This window comes from Sinocyclocheilus anshuiensis, unplaced genomic scaffold (genome assembly GCF_001515605.1).
Source record: "Sinocyclocheilus anshuiensis isolate Anshui unplaced genomic scaffold, SAMN03320099.WGS_v1.1 scaffold335, whole genome shotgun sequence".
NCBI lineage: Eukaryota > Metazoa > Chordata > Actinopteri > Cypriniformes > Cyprinidae > Sinocyclocheilus > Sinocyclocheilus anshuiensis.
In genome coordinates this window covers 152,764-173,739 of record NW_015548239.1, presented here as the reverse complement: position 1 = coordinate 173,739, position 20,976 = coordinate 152,764, and the positions used below count along the sequence as shown (strand labels likewise).

Genomic DNA, 20,976 nt, shown 5'->3' with positions numbered 1-20,976 from the left:
CCAAGTTAACTTGGTTTGATGACCTTAATTTCTCCAAAGCACACCAACACAATGCATTTCCACACACACACACACACACACACACACTATTCTCTTCATATTCTGTATTGGCTTCATGAGTTATTGTTGATATAATGGTGGTTTTGTGGCCAAACAATACTTTCTTTCTCCCCCTGGCTGTGGCCCCGCTTTATGTGGCTGCTTTGTGGGTCTGAGCAGAAATGTTGCATTTAATTGGGTGGACGTCACTCTGAAAGAAGAGAAAAAGGAAAGTGGGTGAAAGAGAGAGAAAGGAAGTATGAGGCAGAAGTTTGAAAAAGCCATTTGTGAAAACTTTAACAGCAAGTTCTTGTTTTCAGGTGAGCTCTAGTTTGCCTTTGAACTACCCTTTCATTTATCCCTCTTTCTCATCTTCTCCACCTTTTAAGATTGCTGTGGCCACAATGTGCTGCATGTTCCTACTTACTGGCTTTTGTCCTTCCCCTATTGTTGTTTCTTCGACAGCAGCCAATCGCATGCATCTGGGGGCTGGATTTGGAAGGGGGTGGAATCTGTGGCTGCTGAACAAAAATTGAGGTGTGTTCCAGGAAAGGTTACAGCTCAGACCAGAAGGATTCCCAGCAGACAGCCCCTCCCATCCACACTGCCAAGATCTGTTGACTCTAGAACAGAAGGATCATTTATCCCATCTTGTCAGCCCAGGGAGGCCACGTTTATGGTAAAACACTGCAAAAGAGAGAAGGCAGCAACAATATCTTACAGGGAAGATTGTGGAAATCTACACATAACTAGAGTGGGACTAGAAACACAACTGTGCAACAGAAACATGATGAAGACATGAAAACAACTGTAACACTCCCTACAAAGAATTACAACTAGTCATAAAATAAGACTTAGATCCTCCCTTAAAGTCATCAGTGTTTATAAACCAGTTTAGAAGCAATTTCTTAATGACAAACCGGCATAAACGGTTACTGTTACTTCATGATTATAAATCTGTTTTCTGTAAATGTGTGACGGTCTGTATGAGGAAATCCAAAATCCTCCTCTGGAAACTCTTTGTGTCATGCTTGTGAGCAAACCTGTTTGATGCAGACTAGTTTTCTATTTTAATTTAGGTTGTGCATGACTTTTTCATGACACATGAATTTTATTAAAATTATACATAGGTCTGCCCTATAAACCAATATTCACTTCAATAACCACAATATTACAATGTCTATTAGAAGTGGAGCCAAATATGAGATTAGATATACTAAAAAATTTTGTAGTTTTGTTTTTACTGTAAATTAGATTTAAATGCTTAATTTTAGTGATATAATCTGTCTGGTCAAGTCACTATTTTTTGACTAGGTTATTAGTTTAAGTATTTGCTATTGACTGTTCAAATGCGGAGTTTTGCGCATCGTGTGTGTGTGAGCGCGCGCATGTGTGTGTGTATGTGAGAGAGAGAGACACACAGGGTCACATCACAGTGGAGTCAGCTGTCTTAACCATGGCTTGTGTACTGCAGACACATACCAGCTTCATCACTGTGTCTGTCACGTAACTCTGTTCCCCTTTCGGGCTTGAACTGATGGTAAAACTAATGACATTATTTATATACTGTCTTTACATTTATTTTGAAAGATGAAGCTCGCGATTATGGTAAGGGGCGTTACATTTCTGACGAGTGCTTGCGGTGTTCGGCCAATCACAATGCACTGGGTCAGCTGGCCAATCAGAGCAGACTGTGCTTGTCGGAAGGAGGGACTTTGTAGAAAATGAAGCGTTTGAGAGAGGCGGGGTATAGAGGAACTACAATAATGTACAGTATTTGAAAAATAATGTTTTTTGAACATGAAAGCATGTCAACATATTCTGTTACACCAAATACACAAAATAATGATCTTTAAAAAAGCATCATATGACCCCTTTAAAGTCACTTATCTTAGATGAGCTAAAATATTATGGATTTTTTAAAGCCTCACTAAAAGAGGTCAACATTTAAGCACAAGCGCAAGCACAAAAATCATTATCGTTAATATAAAAAAGGTAAATACAGGAAAGTAGAGTTAAACAAAAATATTGTGTTACTGCATCTGCATACATCCATGTGGGAGTCTGTTTACAATACAAGCACAAAACTTTTAACTTTTAACAAAAAATGCGTTGTACACAAAAATGCGACTGAGCATTACACCAGGGCTTTTATTCATTTAACCACAATATCAAATATTAAGTGCTGCCTGTTAAACAGACTGTCTATAAAAATTACACATCCTGAGACAATTACCAATTTCCTTCAAATACAAATCCTATAAATACAAAATTAGTAATATGTACAATTTAAAAGCATAATGATTATTTAAAAACATCCCAAAAAAATGAGAAAAAAACAAACTATAAACTACAATCAAATGCACAAAACTGCCAAAAATTAGTACACACTTCAGCACACTCATGCATATATAGACATACATTTTCAAGTTTGTTAGGACAGGACAGTTGTCCGCATGTGGGACAGTTGCATGAAGCAAACCCCAGGTAAAAAACTTTTGTACACACATTAAAAAGCATTTTCAAATTAATACATTTTTTAATCTGAAACTGAAACAACTTCTCTTAAACCCATCTCAACCCCTTAACAGATGCTGAATCAACCTTATAAGGTTTCCAGAACGCTACTAAATACAAGTTTTTGTTCAGTCCGACTGAGAAATGTTTGCTTCAGAAGAATTATTTTCACTGCAGAACTGGGTGTGGGAAACTAGTTGTAAAAATCAAGCTTTTCCATTCTGAATCCCGACCCATATGTGCTCTGCATTTAAGATGGGAGTTTTAAGTAAGTGGATTTCTACACACACCAGATCAAAACAGTTAAACTCTGCTTTGTCTCTGCAGCTATAAAACCTACCATTCAGGTGGGACAAGAATCCCAACTCCAAATAGGAAAGAAAAACCAACAACCCTGGAAACAAAGTCTACTTTGTATTCCCGGCAGTTCAGTGTTCAAACAGTATCAAAGTTTTTTTGCCAGACCCCATTAAAAGTCTGTAAACTACTCCGAGTGGAGTAGTCAACCCTGAGAACTCCATTACCGTAATTTGAGGAAAAATTGAGAGAAGACATCAAACAGACTAGGAAAAAAAACACCAATTTATCACTTTGAATTAATCATTTGGAAATGTAAAAAAAAAAAAAAAAATCAGCTGCCAAATATGGACATTCCCTGAGGTTTCTCATTAACAGATGTGTCAGCGGTAAAAACCTTGTTTCTTGAGCCATGTAGTACTACATAATCATTATTCAGTGCCATGGGAAAGGGCACTTTTACAAGATCAAGGTATTACCTCACTGTGTCTAAAACTAAAAGATGGAGGTAGAATGAACAGACAAGCACCTATTTCTTAAAACCTGAGCACTTTTTTTCCAGACTGAAAGGATCTGAATGACTGATTTTTGGTTCAGTTAAGTCTGGTTATGAAGATGCCTCCCATACACGCTCTCAAATCTTTACTCTATAAAAATTCACATTCTCTACCTTTGTTTGCCTACAGCTAAAAATGGTCACACAGCCCTCTACTGGCAATGTTTGGCGGTACTACAATAATTAAAGCTCTAGAAAAGCTTTAAAATGACCCGAGTTCCATACATCTCATCCAAGAATTACTAATAAACAGTCAATTCTACCTCATATCTAAAAAAGGCAAATACATAGGCCTGATTTTATCATCAATATTCAAGTAATAATGACCAAAAACATTGCCAATTGGCAAACATTTAACTTAAAATTGAAATAATTAAAGTCACATGAAAATTCAGTTTTTGTTTTGTCAAAAATATCTCAACTAAGCAAAAATACCTTACTTTAGGTAATATGGCTGACTGAAATAAAAAGTATGGCTTCATAGTATACAAAACCTAACACATGGATCTCCTATAGAGGGCGCTTGTTGACTAAACATTGTCCGATTCTAATCACTATAGTAGTTAAAACATTAAGACACGGTCCCATCCCAAATCTACTGTCTTTATCAGGAACAGAACCGATTAAGCCAATTCAGTAGTGCATTTTATACAAACTTCAATCTGTCATTATGTGAAGGAGTGTTGTAAAACTTCAGAGGATCTATGTCTGAATTAAACTAATTGCAATTGAACTCTCCCATCATCAATCACTGTTTCGTCACACTGGATAACTCATGTTTTAAGCAGATCTCCCAGATCGTATGTGTCAAAGAAGTCAGATACGCCTTCTCCATCCTCCAGACCCCAGAGGTAGTCGTCGTGGCTGAGCCGAGGAGAAAAGTTAACAAAAGGCCCAGATGGGTCGGGTGTGAATGCCATCCCAGGCAGCTGGTCTTCGGTGATCTGGAGAAGGCTGGGAGGAAGATCCAGGATCCCCTCCACATCGAGAAGGGAGTTGCTGCCACTGGTGCCAGTCATCGATGGCTGAGGCTTTGATGGCAAACCTGTACAAAAAAAAATAATAGATACTGTTAGTCTGTCATTTGATAATGAATAGATGGCTTTGGTAATCGTAACTAAGATAAAGCTTGTTGCAGAGTTTGGGACACACAGCTCTAGTCGCTTGCACACAATGTTACCACTAGCACTTATTCAGCTGAAGCTTGCTTTGAAAGTGGTAAGTAGTAGTAAGCTCCTGGCAATTGTCTCACCTTCGACTGGCTGGGGTTTGGCAGGTGGGAAGACAGAGGGTGTGGTGGCGCTGGGGGTTTGTGGGTAATCTTTTCTGGGTGTGGCATTCTTGACAGGACTAGCATCCTCCAAACATTCTTCAGGACACAAGTACACCTCAATTGGGCCATTCTTGCTTTTCAAGCAAATCTGCAGCAAGCCCTAATGAAGGAAAAAAAAAAAAAAGATGTGAAATTTACCAGCAGACAGTAATAACCATGTTTTGTATAATATCAGTTGAGTCATAAATTACAATTTTACATCCCCAATGTGAAAGAGACAAAAGATTAAAAAAAATAATAATTCAAAGTGGCTTTTAATAACTACAGGACAGCAAATGAAAGTATGAGGAAAGACAAGACAAAAAAAATTATACATATACATATTTTACAGCTCAAAATTCTTAAAAATTAAATCTTATTGTAAGACTTTTAATGTTTAATTGAATATTAAATCACTCAGTTTGGGTTAGAATTAATATTACAGATAAATAAAAGGCTGAAAAGAGCAGCATATGTTGTATTGCATGCTTGTGTCCCACCAGGATTCTTAACTAGCTTGACCAGCAAGATTTCCTTGGTCAACTAGCTCCAGAAAAACAATGCTAGTTGATCAGTTTGGATTAGCATGGTCCGCAAGCTTGATCAACACCAGCCAGCATAAACAAGCTTAGAGAAGCATCAGGATTCATGCAGGTCTTTTCAGCAATGTTAGAACTAAGACAAATACTGACCTCAGATGCTTCTGGAACTTCCAGTTTGGTTTCAGATGGTGCTTTCACAGCAATCACAGTTTGATCTTTCAAGCTGCTTATGGTACGAATGTCCTGATAGGTCACATATCCTAATGTGAGCTTCAATTAAGGACAAACAGCTTTGGCATCGAATACAGCATTTAAAATTACTGAGAGTTCAAATACATGGTAACTTTATTGCATTTGAAATGAAAGACTCATAATTAAGATAACTGTAAAATGGATGTCTATGCCATGTGAGTGTTTGGCTGCAGGGACACAAGCTGTTAAAACAGTATGTCTGAGCAAGCTCACAAAAGTGAAGGAGACAAACCACTCCTCAGTTCTTCAGAGTACAAACATGCACACAATAAAAGGATATCTTTGGTTGTCCTTGTTCTCTGTCAGTTCACGTAGCCGTGTTGAGCTGGACTGAATGAAGTCGTCCAGAGCTTTCTCCTGCCTGTCCAGCTCAGAAAGCTCTTTCTTGAGAGCGCTGGTCTTTTCTGAATTGCTGGATGAGCTCTCAAACACACCACTGACCCTAAAGCACAGGGAACATATAGGGAACATACTATTTGAAACCATCATAATTAATATCACATAGTAAGAATGTATATGTGTGCATATATATACAGTATATATTTATATATATATAAATACTGCTATATATAAATACTATATAAATAACTACTGTAATAAAACCGAAGCTCCATTCATTTAGATTGGCTGCGTTTACACTGCAAGTCTTAATGCACAGATCCGATCTTTTGACCATATCCGATTTTTTGGCATGTCTGTTTACATTCACTTTAGACACGACTGGTATCTGATATCTTTGTTTACATTAATTCCCACCCAAAAGGATTGTCTGCAGTGATCGCTTTACTATGCACATGGTAGACCCTCGGGTTTTAAATGGTCGTGCTATTAAAATTATTTATATAATTCACGTCGAATGGCCATTATTATTTGCCAGCATGGACAACGGCTGTCATGGATGTTTTGCAGCACAAAATCTGGCTGAATGGATAAAGACCGGAAAATAACGGTAATTTTAATTTGTTAGACTATTTTATCTACAGCTCGTTGAGGTAGAATTTTTTAGTGAAATAAAATTGATATTTATTGAAATGAATTCGAATTGAGAGAGAGAGAGAGAGAAAGAGAGAGAGAGAGAGAGAGAGAGAGAGAGAGAACGCATGCACCCACGTGCGAGCGAGCGATTGTGAAGCATTGCAAACAAGCTTGTCGGTTTAATTACAAAAACTGCTAAGTTCTCACCTCATTGCTGAGAAATATATGTAGATTTTAGCTGTTGTATTTTCAAAATTCACGGGGCGGGGGTTGAAAACCAGCTCCTGAATGTGCAATTTCTTACCTATAAAAAGTTTCCATCTCAATAAAATGTGAGCGCATACAGCACGCCGGCATTAAAACGCCATTAAAAATCTTTATGAGCAAACGTGTCGCCGTCGCATTGGGAGTTCTGTGGAGAATCGGATATGTGTGTTTAGACGTAGGTCGGATGTCCAGATATTGGATATGTATCCGATTAAAATCCACATTTGGAAGAGGCTTAGATCGGATGTGAAAAATTCGGATCTCGTGCAAATTTTTATGTTTATATGTGTGCAACAAATTCCGATCTGTGTCAGATGTGAGCGAAAGATCGGATTTTTTGTGCCAGTGTAAACGCAGCCATTGATGAGTGGGAAAACCACAAGTTAAGAAGTTGTCAAACATGAAAAGGGGAGCATTTAGAATGGACTACAACAGCATCTTCATGTCATGCATTTCAGAGTCGACTCAAAAATGAGCATTTAGCACTCTGGTTTACCGAACATCCAATCTAACAAACTCACAGCCACTGGATGTTGTTTTTGGATTTCTTGCGGATGAGTTGCACACCCTCTAAAACGTTTGTGATGTCATAGATGCGTCTCTTCTGAACCTCCAGAACTTCTGTGGCCCAGTTGAGATCCAGAACCCCATCAGCCGACTCGCTCAGCAAGCCCACAAATTTTTTAGTCAGCAGGCCAAGGGAAGTGTCATAACGGGTGCGCTCCCCTGGAGACTTGGGAGCTAGAGAGAGATAGAGAGAAAGAAAGATACAACAGAGGCATTCTTTTAATAATAGTTTGAATATTATCAGCTGCAGCTCCTACCAGAAGAGCAAGAGATGCTTGGACAGGTGTGTTTGCTTTTCAAACCATTATCAGATGCCCTAAAACAGGTATGAACTTCCACCCCTCACTCATCATATGGAAACGGTGGTCTTAAACAAAAGGTCCAGTTTTCTCGAACAGTGATTGCGTTGACATTTGTTGTACTCACTTTTGGGGCTTGGTGCCCTTGCACACGCAGAGTTTCCTTTTCCTTTTGGTGTGCGGAATTCTGGGAGGTAAAGTGGCTCTTCCAGATCTAGTCTCCTTTTGGCCTGGGACAGAAAGACAAGATAATGTTAATTATGTCTGCCTTAAACTACCTGTAGAAGATGCAGTTACACCATACTATTTGAATGAACATAGCTCTAAGTTTAGCATTGTGTTCTTGGTTTCTATGAATGTTGCACAATTTTTTAGATAAACCACATTTGTTCAAATAGGAAGGAGTGTTGAAAAGCTCAGACAGCGAGACACACTTGAGTGAAAGTGTATTCTGAATTGCATTGTTCAAGAACAATTACTCCCAGGCCCGGATTGGCTAATCGGGAGCACTGGGAGGATTCCCGGTGGGCCGGTCTATATTTTTGTCCCGCTTCACAACGAGCGGGACTTGCGCTAACCGCAATTCCCTTCACCGTCCGAGTTTTGATTTTGCCAAATCGGTTTGGGCCAATGCAAACAACTTATTGATCATGAGCCCAACATCCAGCAAGGCAGGAAAACATTCAATCTACCCAAGGGAAGACGTCTTTCATTGTAAGTTAATGCTGTTAAATAGAGAGAAAATAAAATACATAAAAAAGGAAAAACCTTCTAGTGTATTCTTAAATGTGGACCTCATTATTGAAGTACAAATCCAAGCACCAGAAGCAGCCCACACTCTCTAAGTTTTCTTTAATTGTAAAATATGCACTTTCATTCATTCAAAGGCTATATGATTGTAATGATATTTTAGTTCAAAACTTTAAGTGCTATTGTTTAAAATGCTTTATTGACTGATGTTTCATAGACCATCAGTTGTTAGCTTTCAAATTTCATGCCATTTGTAATTTCACTGTATTTTCACCTCCTAAATTATACACTTGTGATTTGTGAAGTCACAATTCTATACTGGTACAATTTACTCAGGCCGATTACATTTGTTGTATGACCTTAAAATTATTTTTAGAATAATTGTACACAAATACGTTAAGCAAAACGATTGTGATTATTTCTGAGAACTTTTTACCTGCATGCAGACAGCCTGCATTATTACAAACAGTTGGAGCGTCCCTTATTCTGTCCCTTATTTTCTTAAAGAATAAAAGATAAAGAATCACAATTGTCCCTTATTTTCCATTTCTGAAGTTAATTGGCAACTCTAATGATGACGTAATTATCTTTTGATTCCCGACAGCGGCACCTTGCTCAAAAAACAAAAAAACGTCAGTTGTTGGAGATATGCGAGCAAAAAATAATAGATCAAAGAAAATGCATAATAGAAAGCGCAAACGGTGGCACTAAAAAAGGCCAGTACAAAAAAAAAAAAAAAAAAGTGGGCATGAAACTCCAGGGCTGAAAATGAGCTGAAAATGAGTCCCACTCCGGCCTTGATTACTCCTCTTTCCTAAAGTGCCTGAATATACACTGCGACTTTAAATCAGTCTCTGTCCTAAAAAAGAAAACAAGTTCTGGCCCTTCTTTCCTTGATATGTTCACCTCAACAACTACTCATATTAGTCGATTGTAAGAAAGGTGTGGGGTTTAAACAATCTAAATGACTGGGGAAAAAAAAAAACGCAAGTATAATCCATGCACATGTTTCTTTTTGCTTACAACAAGATCAATAACGTGTTAAGAATTTCAATTTCATGTCGACTTTAAATTTAATTGACAGGTGAGTAGGCAACCCACTGTCTAGACACCTCAGGATGCATTAGAGTTTACATTATAAACAGGAAGTGATCACGTTTTCAACTAGCTTTAACTTGATTGATCAGGTCACAAAGCATCTGAGCATTTAACACTGTCCATGTATGATTAAGGCCACATCCACACGAAGCCAGAGTTTTCCCTATCAGATCTTTTTTTCTTCTTCCTCATTCTAAAAAAAAAAATTCCATAAACACGTCGCCATCTCAGAAATATCTCATACACACAAAACCACTGAAACTGACTAAAAACGATGTAGTATACATGCCAGACCAGTATGTGGCGCTGTAATTCTGCCACAGAGAAACATTAAAAACAGAGAAGAGGACTTGGAGCATGCACATAAACATTGCGCGCAATATACAAACCCAACACAACCATCCGCCATTGTTGCTGTTGTTGTCATACATGGGGTGACATCAGCGCGTTTCACAAAATATATGGATTGGCAGTGGCGGTTCGTGGGTTTTAAAATAGAGGAGGCACACTAATTGTATTGGTCTGGGATCCCTGCCGATTATTATTATTATATTATTTGCTTAACCACTTTAAAATGGCTTTTTGGTTGCTTTTAGTCAGAAAACGTAAAGAAAACGACGTTTTCAGCAAGATAATATAATTTCACTTACCTGGCCTATCACTAAATGAATTGTGAATTTTATTAACATTAAATCGTCCTCCTCCCATTGTCCCCTCAAAATTATGGGGAAGCTGTGCCTCCCCTGCCTCCCCCGACGAGCCGCCACTGTGGATTGGCTGTACACATGAAAACGCAAGGGTGTCATTTTCATATCTATCCACCCAGTTTCAAAAAATAGCAGTTTCAGGCTCCCAAAACGCAGAATCCGTCTGGACAAAACGATGATACGATACAAAATTTTTACGTATACAACTAAATGCGTCTCTGTGTGTACGGGCTCTAAATCACTGCAAAATGGATATCAAATCACATTTAAACAGGCTCTAAAAAACACAGAACCTGACAGTGTAATCTTCTGGTTAGTGCAGTGGGATTCAAATTGTCTTTGAGCCTGACATCTGTATTAATATTCAACCCTTTTACCATTAAAACCTTTAAGGAGGGCATGACCTCAACGTTTACACATTTCTGAAATCTTTAGCATTCCACAGTGGGCAGATGGGCTGGTTTCAGCAACCCAACTCCACAAAAAACTGTTTTAAAAAGCCAACTGACATGGAAATCTGCACCCACATGTGCCTGTTTGATTTCCAGTGGCATTCAGGACTGCAATTCACTCAAGACAGGATACTTCTGTAACAGGCACAGGGCATGTGCTGAGAACAGTTCACTCATCCTGTGTGCGCAAGCGTCTGCAAAAATGCTTGCATTGTCCTGACATGAATGACATCTACACCTGTCACTGACATCTGGAGCCACTAAGCAGGTGGTTGGGGGAGAGGAGGAGCATAATCTTTCTGTTTGTTTCGGTTTCCCCCCACCTTTTCTAATTACTCTTTCCACCTTGTCTCCCCCTTGACCTATTTGTTTTATATTATGCAACCTTTATTAGAGAAGCAAACACGTATGTGAGGTCTGCCAAAAAAATTCTGAAAAAAGGGAACATTTACTGATTGTAGCAATTACCCTTTTATTCAGCTTTTTAAACCAATTATAAATCAAATTTTAAAATATTTTATAATTTCTGCATTGACAACGTAAGTCCATTACTTAGGTTCACAATTATTTTTTAATTTTTATATAGTACAACTGAATCTTACTGTTATAGCTGAATTTATATTATATTATATGAAATTAGAATTTATATTATATTATATGAAAGATTATCCCTTACAGGAAAACATAATTTGGGTTCCTTGCCAAAAAGGTTAAAAAAACAATAAGTTTCAGCTAAGAGCTGTTTTGGAGCCACCACTAGATGTTTAAAGTAGAGGCTTGTGGACTCCCTCAAGACTCTGAGGGAACGTTGTTGAATTGTCATCAAATCTGTGTTAGCGTCAGCTGTTACCATGCTTTAACACAGCAGATGAACACACACCCACCTGGGTGTGAGAAGGGGGCCTTTGTGTGGTTTGGTTTCTCAGAACAGCAGCATCTCATGTCTGTAAGAATTTGTGGTTGGTTCTGCCTATTTCCTGTGTAGGTGGGAAATGAGAAGTGAGAAATGCTGGCTCAAAGCATATGGGGTGGAAGCTGAATCATTCACTTCTAAAGCACTGATCTGGGAGCAGCTTCACCTACTGAAATCCAAACTTTAACTACTAATAACTACACCAGTTTGCTAATAAACACATTTACATCAGAAAATGGCTCAGGAGTTACCTAAAAATATGTAAATCCACCGAGTAAGCTAACATCACACACAGCAGTGGCTGTACAGGTTAGCAAAAACACCCATGTTTAGGCAGAAAGTACGTATGTGTGTATATAAGGTATGCATACAGAATTTAATAAATCAAATATTCCTGTACATTGTATGTGTGGGTAACCTTGAATACTTTGGATAAAAGTGCCAAATGCATAAATGTCAATTTTTGTCGAGATTAAATAAAAAATTGTGACATGCGTACACAGCAGCTGTACGCAATCTTTGCATCAGGTTAAGATACATAACTTATTATTATGATTGAAAAATTCATAATGATTATTTTTAGTTATCGCAGTATCAAATAAAAAAAGCATTACACACTTGTTCTTAATATCAGCTTTTGCTATCAGACACAAAATATTATCAATTATCAGTATCAAATCATAAAAACAATATTGGCTGATGTCTCTTACACCGCACTCATTATTGTTAAAATACGACTTAAATAACCAGAAAAGACATTCAAGATGTGCACCATTTCTCTTCTCACTCAAGAATAAAAAGAGAGACACAAGAGTCTGGGATCAAGTGACTACAGAGATCATGGTGAAACCCTATGAAATACTCAGCACTGCCATGGCACAATGTTTCACTAATAGCTATTTCAACAAGAGTTACACAAAACCTGATCATTTCCAGTAACTTCTAGAGGACGTTTCATCATTAAAAAAAAACCCTACTTATTGTTCTTTATTCAAATACAGCATATTTACACTACTGTTCAAACATTTGTGGGTTGGTAATTTTTTTACGCTCACCAAGGCTGTATTTATTTGATGAAAAATACAGCAAAAACAGTAATTTGTTAAATATTACAATTTAGAATAACTTTTCTATTTTAATATTTATTAAAATGCAACTTATTCCTGTGACAGCAAAGCTAAACTTTCAGCAGCCATTACTCCAGTCTTCAGTGTCACATGATTTTTCAGAAATAATTCTAATATGCCAATTTGGTGCTCAAGAAACATTTCAAGACATGTCAAGAAACAAATGTTGAATAAAAGTATTAATTCCTTTCAAACATTTGAACGGCAGTGTCATTTGGTGCAAATGAAAACAAGGCTTTGAGGGAAGTACAATGTTGAGTCTTCACACAAAATACACCTATCGAAAAAATCCTCACGAGTCAATTTCTATGGAAAACACTAGTTGTGAAATTTGAATAGGATGCTTTGATTCAGTGGTCTCATATGGTTTTCAGTGTGTACCATAAAAGTCTTGGATATTTAATAGGGCTGAAACGATTAGTTGACATTATCGACAACGTCAACAAAAAAAAATTGTCGACAAATATTTTTGTTGTCGAGTAGTCGTTTGATCTCATATGACCTAATGTAAGAGCCTGCAATAACACAGTTTGACCAGTGTGACACTGTAGTGCAAGACTGTAATTCAGCTCTCCTGATGCAATTCAAGAGAAGAAGACAGCGCTTCAGGGCAAAAGCAGCAGAACCGAACCTGAAGAGCGGCGTTTGGATGATTATGTAAACATATGCTGCGCGCTTTCCTCTCAATAACGAAATAAACACAACAAAAACTGACCGCGGTGTGAGAGCAGCAGTTTAAAACGCATCCGATTACAGGGATGTGGATGTTGCACGAGCTCTGCAGTTCGGTACTCCAGTGAAGTCACGTCACGTTAATTTATATAACATTAGTACTTTATGCAATAACCTTAAATCAGGCAGCTTTACAGTATTAAACATGAAAAACCAGAGTCAGTGTCGCTTTCTCAGTGGTCTCATATGGTTTTCAGTGTGTACCATAAAAGTCTTGGATATTTAATAGGGCTGAAACGATTAGTTGACATTATCGACAACGTCAACAAAAAAAAATTGTCGACAAATATTTTTGTTGTCGAGTAGTCGTTTGATCTCATATGACCTAATGTAAGAAAGAGCCTGCAATAACGCGGTTTGACCAGTGTGACACTGTAGTGCAAGACTGTAATTCAGCTCTCCTGATGCAATTCAAGAGAAGAAGACAGCGCTTCAGGGCAAAAGCAGCAGAACCGAACCTGAAGAGCGGCGTTTGGATGATTATGTAAACATATGCTGCGCGCTTTCCTCTCAATAACGAAATAAACACAACAAAAACTGACCGCGGTGTGAGAGCAGCAGTTTAAAACGCATCCGATTACAGGGATGTGGATGTTGCACGAGCTCTGCAGTTCGGTACTCCAGTGAAGTCACGTCACGTTAATTTATATAACATTAGTACTTTATGCAATAACCTTAAATCAGGCAGCTTTACAGTATTAAACATGAAAAACCAGAGTCAGTGTCGCTTTCAGTTAGAAATACAACCTGATTTTCTGTTATAAAGCAGCTCTCCAGTGTGGAGCTAGCTAATGATAAAATCTTTTTATTAGTGGGAAAAAAATATTAATTAAGGTGATAGTTTGGTTTGCAGAGATCAAAACTTGATCTAGCTCAGAACTGTTTTGATTATCATAACCCTATAAGGTATTTTAAGAGAGATTATGTTGTGAAAGTTGTGCTTGAATAAAATAGTTTATCCAAAAATAAAGCGTCTCATCACTTACCTTTATCTGTATCTGTATCCATATGACTTACAAAAGGAGATGTCAGGCAGAATGATGTTATTCAGTGACTTTTTCATATGGTCAACTAAATGGTGAATGAGAGTTTATCTGTCTGTCATCTCATTTTGTGCCAAATACATATATTTGTATAAATTAATTGTAATTACATAATATGATTTTCAAAAGCTGAAATAATTACCTTTATTTATTTGTTAGAATATGTATAACTCAATATTTTAACTAATTGCAAAAGCTGAATAATCAATCAAAGTCTACTGATTGATCAGTGAAACAATAGACGATTAGTCGATTAACCGTACTAATAATCGGTAGACTAATCGACTATCAAAATAATCGTTTGTTGCAGCCCTAATATTTAACATGACTAAATTCAACTGATGACAAAATGACTAATCTCTGTTTATTAAATGAGGCTCTTTGGCATTTCCAATATACACTTAATTTCTTGTTAGATATTTACAGGCTCATTCTTTTAAGCGTACTGCAAATTAGGTCAGACCGCCCCCGTTTTCTCCCGCACTAAATGGTCTAGCTGTGAGTTTTTCACTGGTTGGAGGTGGGGAATGAGTGTCTTAAGATGTGTTATTGTGTAACTTTCCAAGTAATCATCATCTGAGATGTCTTTTAACAGTCACAATCTGCCTGGAAAGAACAGGTTTCCGAACGCCTACAGACACACATGAGAGAAGAATGACCTGCAAACTGTGCCACTCCCAAATGTGAAAAAACACATACATCCTACTCACAAAATGTAAGAGCAAGAAAGGTCATTCTATGTCAGTGTCGAATTCTGATGTCAAAATGAAAAGGATCCACAGGTAAAGGAGAAAGGGGGAAGTCCAGAAGAAAACGGCATAAGGGGATGATACTTTGAAATGCAGAACTTGGCCAGACGGGTCCATGCAGAGCGATCTGAGTTAAACAGCTTGAGGCCCATCACCCACCTTGCTGATGCAACACCTGGTTACTGGAGGCCCCACAGGGTGAAATAGGTAAATTAAGAGAATGAAATGAGGTAAAATGACCCGAGGGAATCTGTGATGGGGGGGGAGTGCGTCACCAGGACACATGTGTTCTTCAACATAGTGATCAGAGACCAATGGCTGATCATTTGATCTCAGACACATGATATTTGGAGTGAACCAGAGACCTAGTGATCCTCATGACCTTTTCAATCCTCAAAGTTTGGCTCTGTTGTATAGTTCTCTAGTCTTTATTTTCCTTCACTGGAGATCACCGAAACAATGCTGACATCAGTTACTACTGCATGTAGTCTGCAACTATTGTTAACAAAACTATACGTTAACCAAACCTACGATAGGAAAATATGATCTGTGAAAACTTATAAAGTCTCAACTGTCAGTCAATTGCCATTTAAGCAACAAATCAGAAGGTCTGTTTTCCTACAGCAAATGATTCGTCTAAATCAGAAAACATTAACTTCGAGATTAACTTTGACTAGCCAAATTTGAAATTTAAGTTACTGACCACAGTATCATTCATTATTAGCTAAAAGTTTTTAGTTTGGCATTAATTTTACTAACACATTTAGGTATTCAACTGTAAAAATGGTATCCATGTTATTTTTAACATTAGAACAGGTTCAGCCATTTTTAAGTTGTACAATGTGCAAGGCATCCAGTGTCAGCAGCTTCCAGGTATTTTAGCTGTACAAAAACTATGCTGCTTGACAAACCAGTATTTGTTATCATATTATTTTATCATCGTAACCGTAAACATGTTGCTTTGTAGCAAACAATTTTACCATTTACTGCACTTTATTCTTCTAGTTATTTATCTATAGTGATGAAATGGAAATGTTTCGCATGTTCACAGGAACCAGCGTACTTCTGCACTGAAAAATAAGGTGGATACAGAGAGTTAAATTATGTCAGCAAAAGCGGAATGTTCTTTACATTAATGATTATGAAGAAACTTTTTTTTGGTTCTTTGGAATAACATGCAACATTGATAACCCATTCACAAATGAGACCAGAAATGTGCATTTGCAAAGGAAATATAGATAAATTATTTCATATGACTTTGTCATTTTGAAGAAACAGGCTCAGGGGAACTATCAGTTTCAGCAGAATTCAAGTTCAAGTTCAAGTCTGCTTTATTGTCAATTCTTCCACATGTACAGCACATACACACAGAATGTTCATTCATTATATTTAATTCACAAGTTTAGTTTTCAGAGTAAAGTTTCAAAGGTCTGAGAACGAAAACGTGAATTTCAGGTGTGTCATTCATGTCAAACTGAAAAAGGGGCAGAGAACAAGAGTGAAACTCTTCAGAGCAGGAGATATGACTGGTGTGAAAAACTGAACAAGGGAAACTGGAAGTTGTTCACAATGCCATATGGAGCTTCACTAGACACAATTTTTGTTTCCAGGAAAGACATTAAAGAAGATGTTTGGAACATATTTTAATTCTAGGCAAAAAAAAAAAAGTTTGGAATCAGGGAAAGCAATAGGACAAGGCCTTATCTGATCTGTTAACATAAGATGAACCATTTTGAACCAATTGGTGTATCAAACCCAGAAAAGCATTGTGAGACAGGCTTTTGTTGTAATCTATGTCAGAGTTTGAGGCATATGCATCAATCCCCCATGCAGACGCCCAGTCTGTTATCAGCCCTGCCCCATATTCTGCAGCATGAGTCTGTGATCATTCCTTTTGTTTATCAGCTGGAAGCAGCAAGCAACACAACGAGAAGTTTGACAGAGGTAGTTCCCGAAGCAGTTAGTTTGACATTCTTGAACTTTTCAACAGGTTGAGCTTGTGCAAGGACGAATGGTGAGACAGGCTTACAACTGCACAGAAAAAAGGGGACTGATAACTACAACTGCAGCTACATAGTCGTAACGCTGTAAAATCTAGGAGTATAAACAAAAATACAGGAACAACCAGTTTGGGGATCAGTCTAATGAACCTGGGTCATTTAATCATGCAGCATTACGGCAGGCAAAGCATTCATTCATAGCATGGTTTATAGATTGTTAAATATAAAAAGGTTCTGTATTTTGATGAATTTACCTTTGAAGACCCTTCCCCCACTTTACTATTAGGCCTGAACCGTATAATATAATGTCCGGTTAAGAAGCTGTAAAGCACCCTTCCCCCATCTATCAGCTTCTACCACCTCCTCCCTGAAATAACTCCTATGGCAAGCCATGTCAATATTCAAAACTAACTAAATACAACTATATATTTTGATGTCACTAGTACTTATTTTTATTTAATAGCAAGTAGTGCAATAGGGAACACCTTTTTTTTTTTCAATTTCACTAGCAACTATTAATTAAATGCTGGTTCCAGTAGTTTTCTGCTACAAGTCCTTTTCTCTGTATCGTCAAGGTTTCCACTGGTAACAAACCAGTTTTCAATTTTACTATTAATTTAGTACCAGTAAATATTTTGTTGCTAGTTAGTAGTATCTATTCCAGTTTTCCAGTTTGAATGACAGATTTCCACAGAATTCAATGGCAAAAATTATTGATTTGTTAACTGTAACCATGGCATAGACCTTAGGGTCGACGCCATATTGAATTGAACGTATTTGAACATAAGGTTGTGAGTGTTAGACTTACAGCCTATGCAATAGCTGAATAAAGCCCTAAATCATAAATTGAATGATAATTTTCATATAACTTTCAAATGTTTTTTGTGGAAAGATGTTTCATCAGAACAAATGGCATGTTTTTACACAACAGCATAAGACTTTGAACACACTGTAATTCTATCCCTCATAGGGCTGCCACTAACGACTATTTTTATTTCGATTAATCTATCGACTAATTTATCAATTAATCGATTAATCTACACGATTAATTTCCCACCAAAAAAAAACCAACAACTTCAAAGAACATTTTACTTGCAACTTTGCCATTCAGTAGTGTACCGTAAAAAAGTATAAATGTAAACAAGCCATTGACGAAATGTAAAATTAAAAGAGTAAACATGTGGGTTCCAGTTGGTTTTTCACATTAAATAAATGCAATGTTTAGAGTCCACTAGAATCAAGTATTACAATTTTATTCTTAAAAGTTATTATTATTAAAAACTTCAAGTATTAAAAGTACTCTTAAAAATGTGTAAACAACAGATTTAAACAGACATCTCCAGCATGATGAAAAAAAAAATGAACAGAGAACTTCAGTAGTGAAACTCCAAATTAAATCCAAATTTCTATGAAATCCTTTTTTAAAGCAAAAGTAAAGTGCAACATAAGAAATCAAAGTTCAGTATAGTGTAAGAATGACAACATGTCCACGTGTTCTGGTCTACTAATAATAAAATATAATAATAATTTTTTGTGGTAATAAAAATAGATGTAGGTTAAGTGAACAATAGCCTTTAAATTTACTTAAAATACATATATAATAGCAATGAGGCAATAATAATTATAGGGCTGTCACGATTCGTCGATTCTATTCCCGTAAAGAAATTGCCAAATATTAAAGATTAAGTGGACATTTGAATTAAATGATGCTTGGTAAATATTAAACTAGTATTAGATCGCACAGTAATGTGTAAAAACAATCGCCAGATTATGGTACACTACTGAATGGCAAAGTTGCAAGTTTAATAAAATTTTCTTTAAAATTATTGATTTTTTTGGTGGGAAATTAATCATTTAGATTAATCTAAAATAGTCTATAATAAATAAAAATAGTCGTTAGTGACAGCCCTAAATAATTAGTTCAAATAAAGTATCAAAAGCAAGAAATCGTAGAGTTTTATTGAACAAAACTGTTAAAATACTGTATTATAATGTACAACAACATGCACAGATGGAGTTTGAGCCGCTCCACACATGTAAATGATAAGTTCCTGTGGAACAGCATTTACTGTGAACGGAGCCGCTGTGAGACGCACATACGTAACCTACACGCCCATAACTGCATCACATATAATTATTTAATTAAATCGTAGCGTTTGTGAATTCACAGTTATGCTTATTTTATGATTTTTAAACAGGTTTAATATATTATGAGGCCTTGGAAAACAGTCTAATAATGTGTTTTATGAATCGAATAGTCGAACAGAATCGACGAATCGCGACAGCCCTAATCCCTAGGTCTCATTTTCATTCCTTTCCAAAATTAAATGTCACTATCCTGACTATGGTCTACATTGTCAATATTAGCAAAACAGTGAGTACTATTTTGAATGTTAAATACTTGAGCCTAAAAGGATGACTAGTTTGTTTTAAGAAACAAATGGCTTGCCACACTCAGGTCCTAAAGGTCCTGTCTGTCCTAATGTAATGACTGAAATATACATGCAGTGTTGTGGTCATGCTCTCCAATTACCGGCCTGTTTTATTCATTCATGAGGAACTGACAGATTTTCAGTACACCAGTGATGATGGCACAGATAAAACCCTCTGGGCAAAGCCAGAAACGGGAAGCGTTCATTCTGTAGAACGTGGATTCGACTGTAGCAGTGTTTTATTAAATGATATATTGTTGTACTAAGACATGAAACAGCAAGCATGCGCATACACAGCATGGTAGCAAGAGCCGTGGTGGCGGTGGAAGGAAAGAAGCTTACCGGCAGCCGCCCGGAAGAGGTCCGCACCGGCTTAGGCTCCGGCCCGTGGGGGGTCGCGTACAAACAGTTGGGTCTCTGCTCTGCAGCTGTCGTGTTCCCGATCTGAGTTAAGTATCCAGCCGGTACCGAATTCATCAGTGGGCTTGTGAGTCCCGTGTTGAAAAAATCTGTCCTCACCGCGGAGAACATTTTCTTTTGTGGGCACGAGAGTCCAGATACTGCGCCTCTTCCAGAAGAAGGAGAAATCCCTCTGGGTATCCGCATCATTTTGCGCACGAAATGCACAAAAACCCGCGAAAATGACTATTTTATTACGCAAATCGCGTCTACTATTTACTGCAGAAGGAATCAACCGTCAGAATGAATATTTATATCGTAAAAGACTGCAAATGATACAGACAACATGCACTTTAGTATAATAAATACTGTTAGAAGTTGTAGGTAAATCCTTGAAAACTAAAAAAATATAAACATCCGAAATAAACAAAACTCTCTCCTAGGGTCCTTTGTTAGTGGCACGACAGAGGCTATTACGTCTTAATAAACTGCAAATAAATTAAACATGTATTAAATGTACCACAGTCATTCAGGTTCATAAATCTACCTTTCAAAGGTAAACAACGCTTGGGAATGTTCCTCTTGTAGTTCTTGCGTCGAGCCGGCTATTGTGAGCGTTCCTGTGTGTCTGTAATCCCTCTCCGGCCGAGAAGCTTTGCTTTGACATCAGTTCAACAGAGGAGTGCTATTTTAGCGCCAAATTACGTCCCGCGAAATTTGGATCTCCCGCGGTTGGACGCGCTCCGTGATTGGCTGCTGGCACGCCGCGCTCGTCCGCATTCTGAATATATTTACATGTAACAGTTGGTGCCTAGCGTTCTTCCTCTTAAAGAGACAGCGATAGTCTGTCAAATGTATATTTAGCATATAGATGTATTTTTTAGAAATATATTTCATATATTTATACATAGTATATTTTCACACAAATTAACTCATCATATAAAACAATCA

General features: G+C 37.3%; 1 protein-coding gene across 1 annotated transcript; it reads right to left on the bottom strand.

Moving 5' to 3' along the window:
• Nucleotides 1-4,181: 4,181 nt before the first annotated feature.
• LOC107654836 (transcription factor E2F2-like) lies at nucleotides 4,182-20,382 on the bottom strand. The gene is made up of 7 exons (XM_016442092.1): nucleotides 19,969-20,382; nucleotides 7,751-7,853; nucleotides 7,279-7,498; nucleotides 5,796-5,957; nucleotides 5,414-5,528; nucleotides 4,662-4,842; nucleotides 4,182-4,454 (listed from the first exon to the last, which is right to left on the bottom strand). The coding sequence occupies exons 1-7, from the start codon at nucleotides 20,233-20,235 to the stop codon at nucleotides 4,183-4,185; spliced, it is 1,320 nt and encodes a 439-aa protein (XP_016297578.1). The 5' UTR covers nucleotides 20,236-20,382; the 3' UTR covers nucleotide 4,182.
• Between the last annotated feature and the right edge of the window lie 594 nt (nucleotides 20,383-20,976).

Coding starts and splice junctions, on each gene's coding strand:
- LOC107654836 (XM_016442092.1), bottom strand. CDS start 20,235: ATGATGCGGATACCCAGAGGGATTTCTCCTTCTTCTGGAAGAGGCGCA. Junction 5,958..7,278: donor AAAAACAACATCCAGTGGCT/GTGAGTTTGTTA, acceptor CCTGTGCTTTAG/GGTCAGTGGTGTGTTTGAGA. Junction 4,843..5,413: donor AAGTTCCAGAAGCATCTGAG/GTCAGTATTTGT, acceptor TTCCTTCATTAG/GGCTTGCTGCAGATTTGCTT.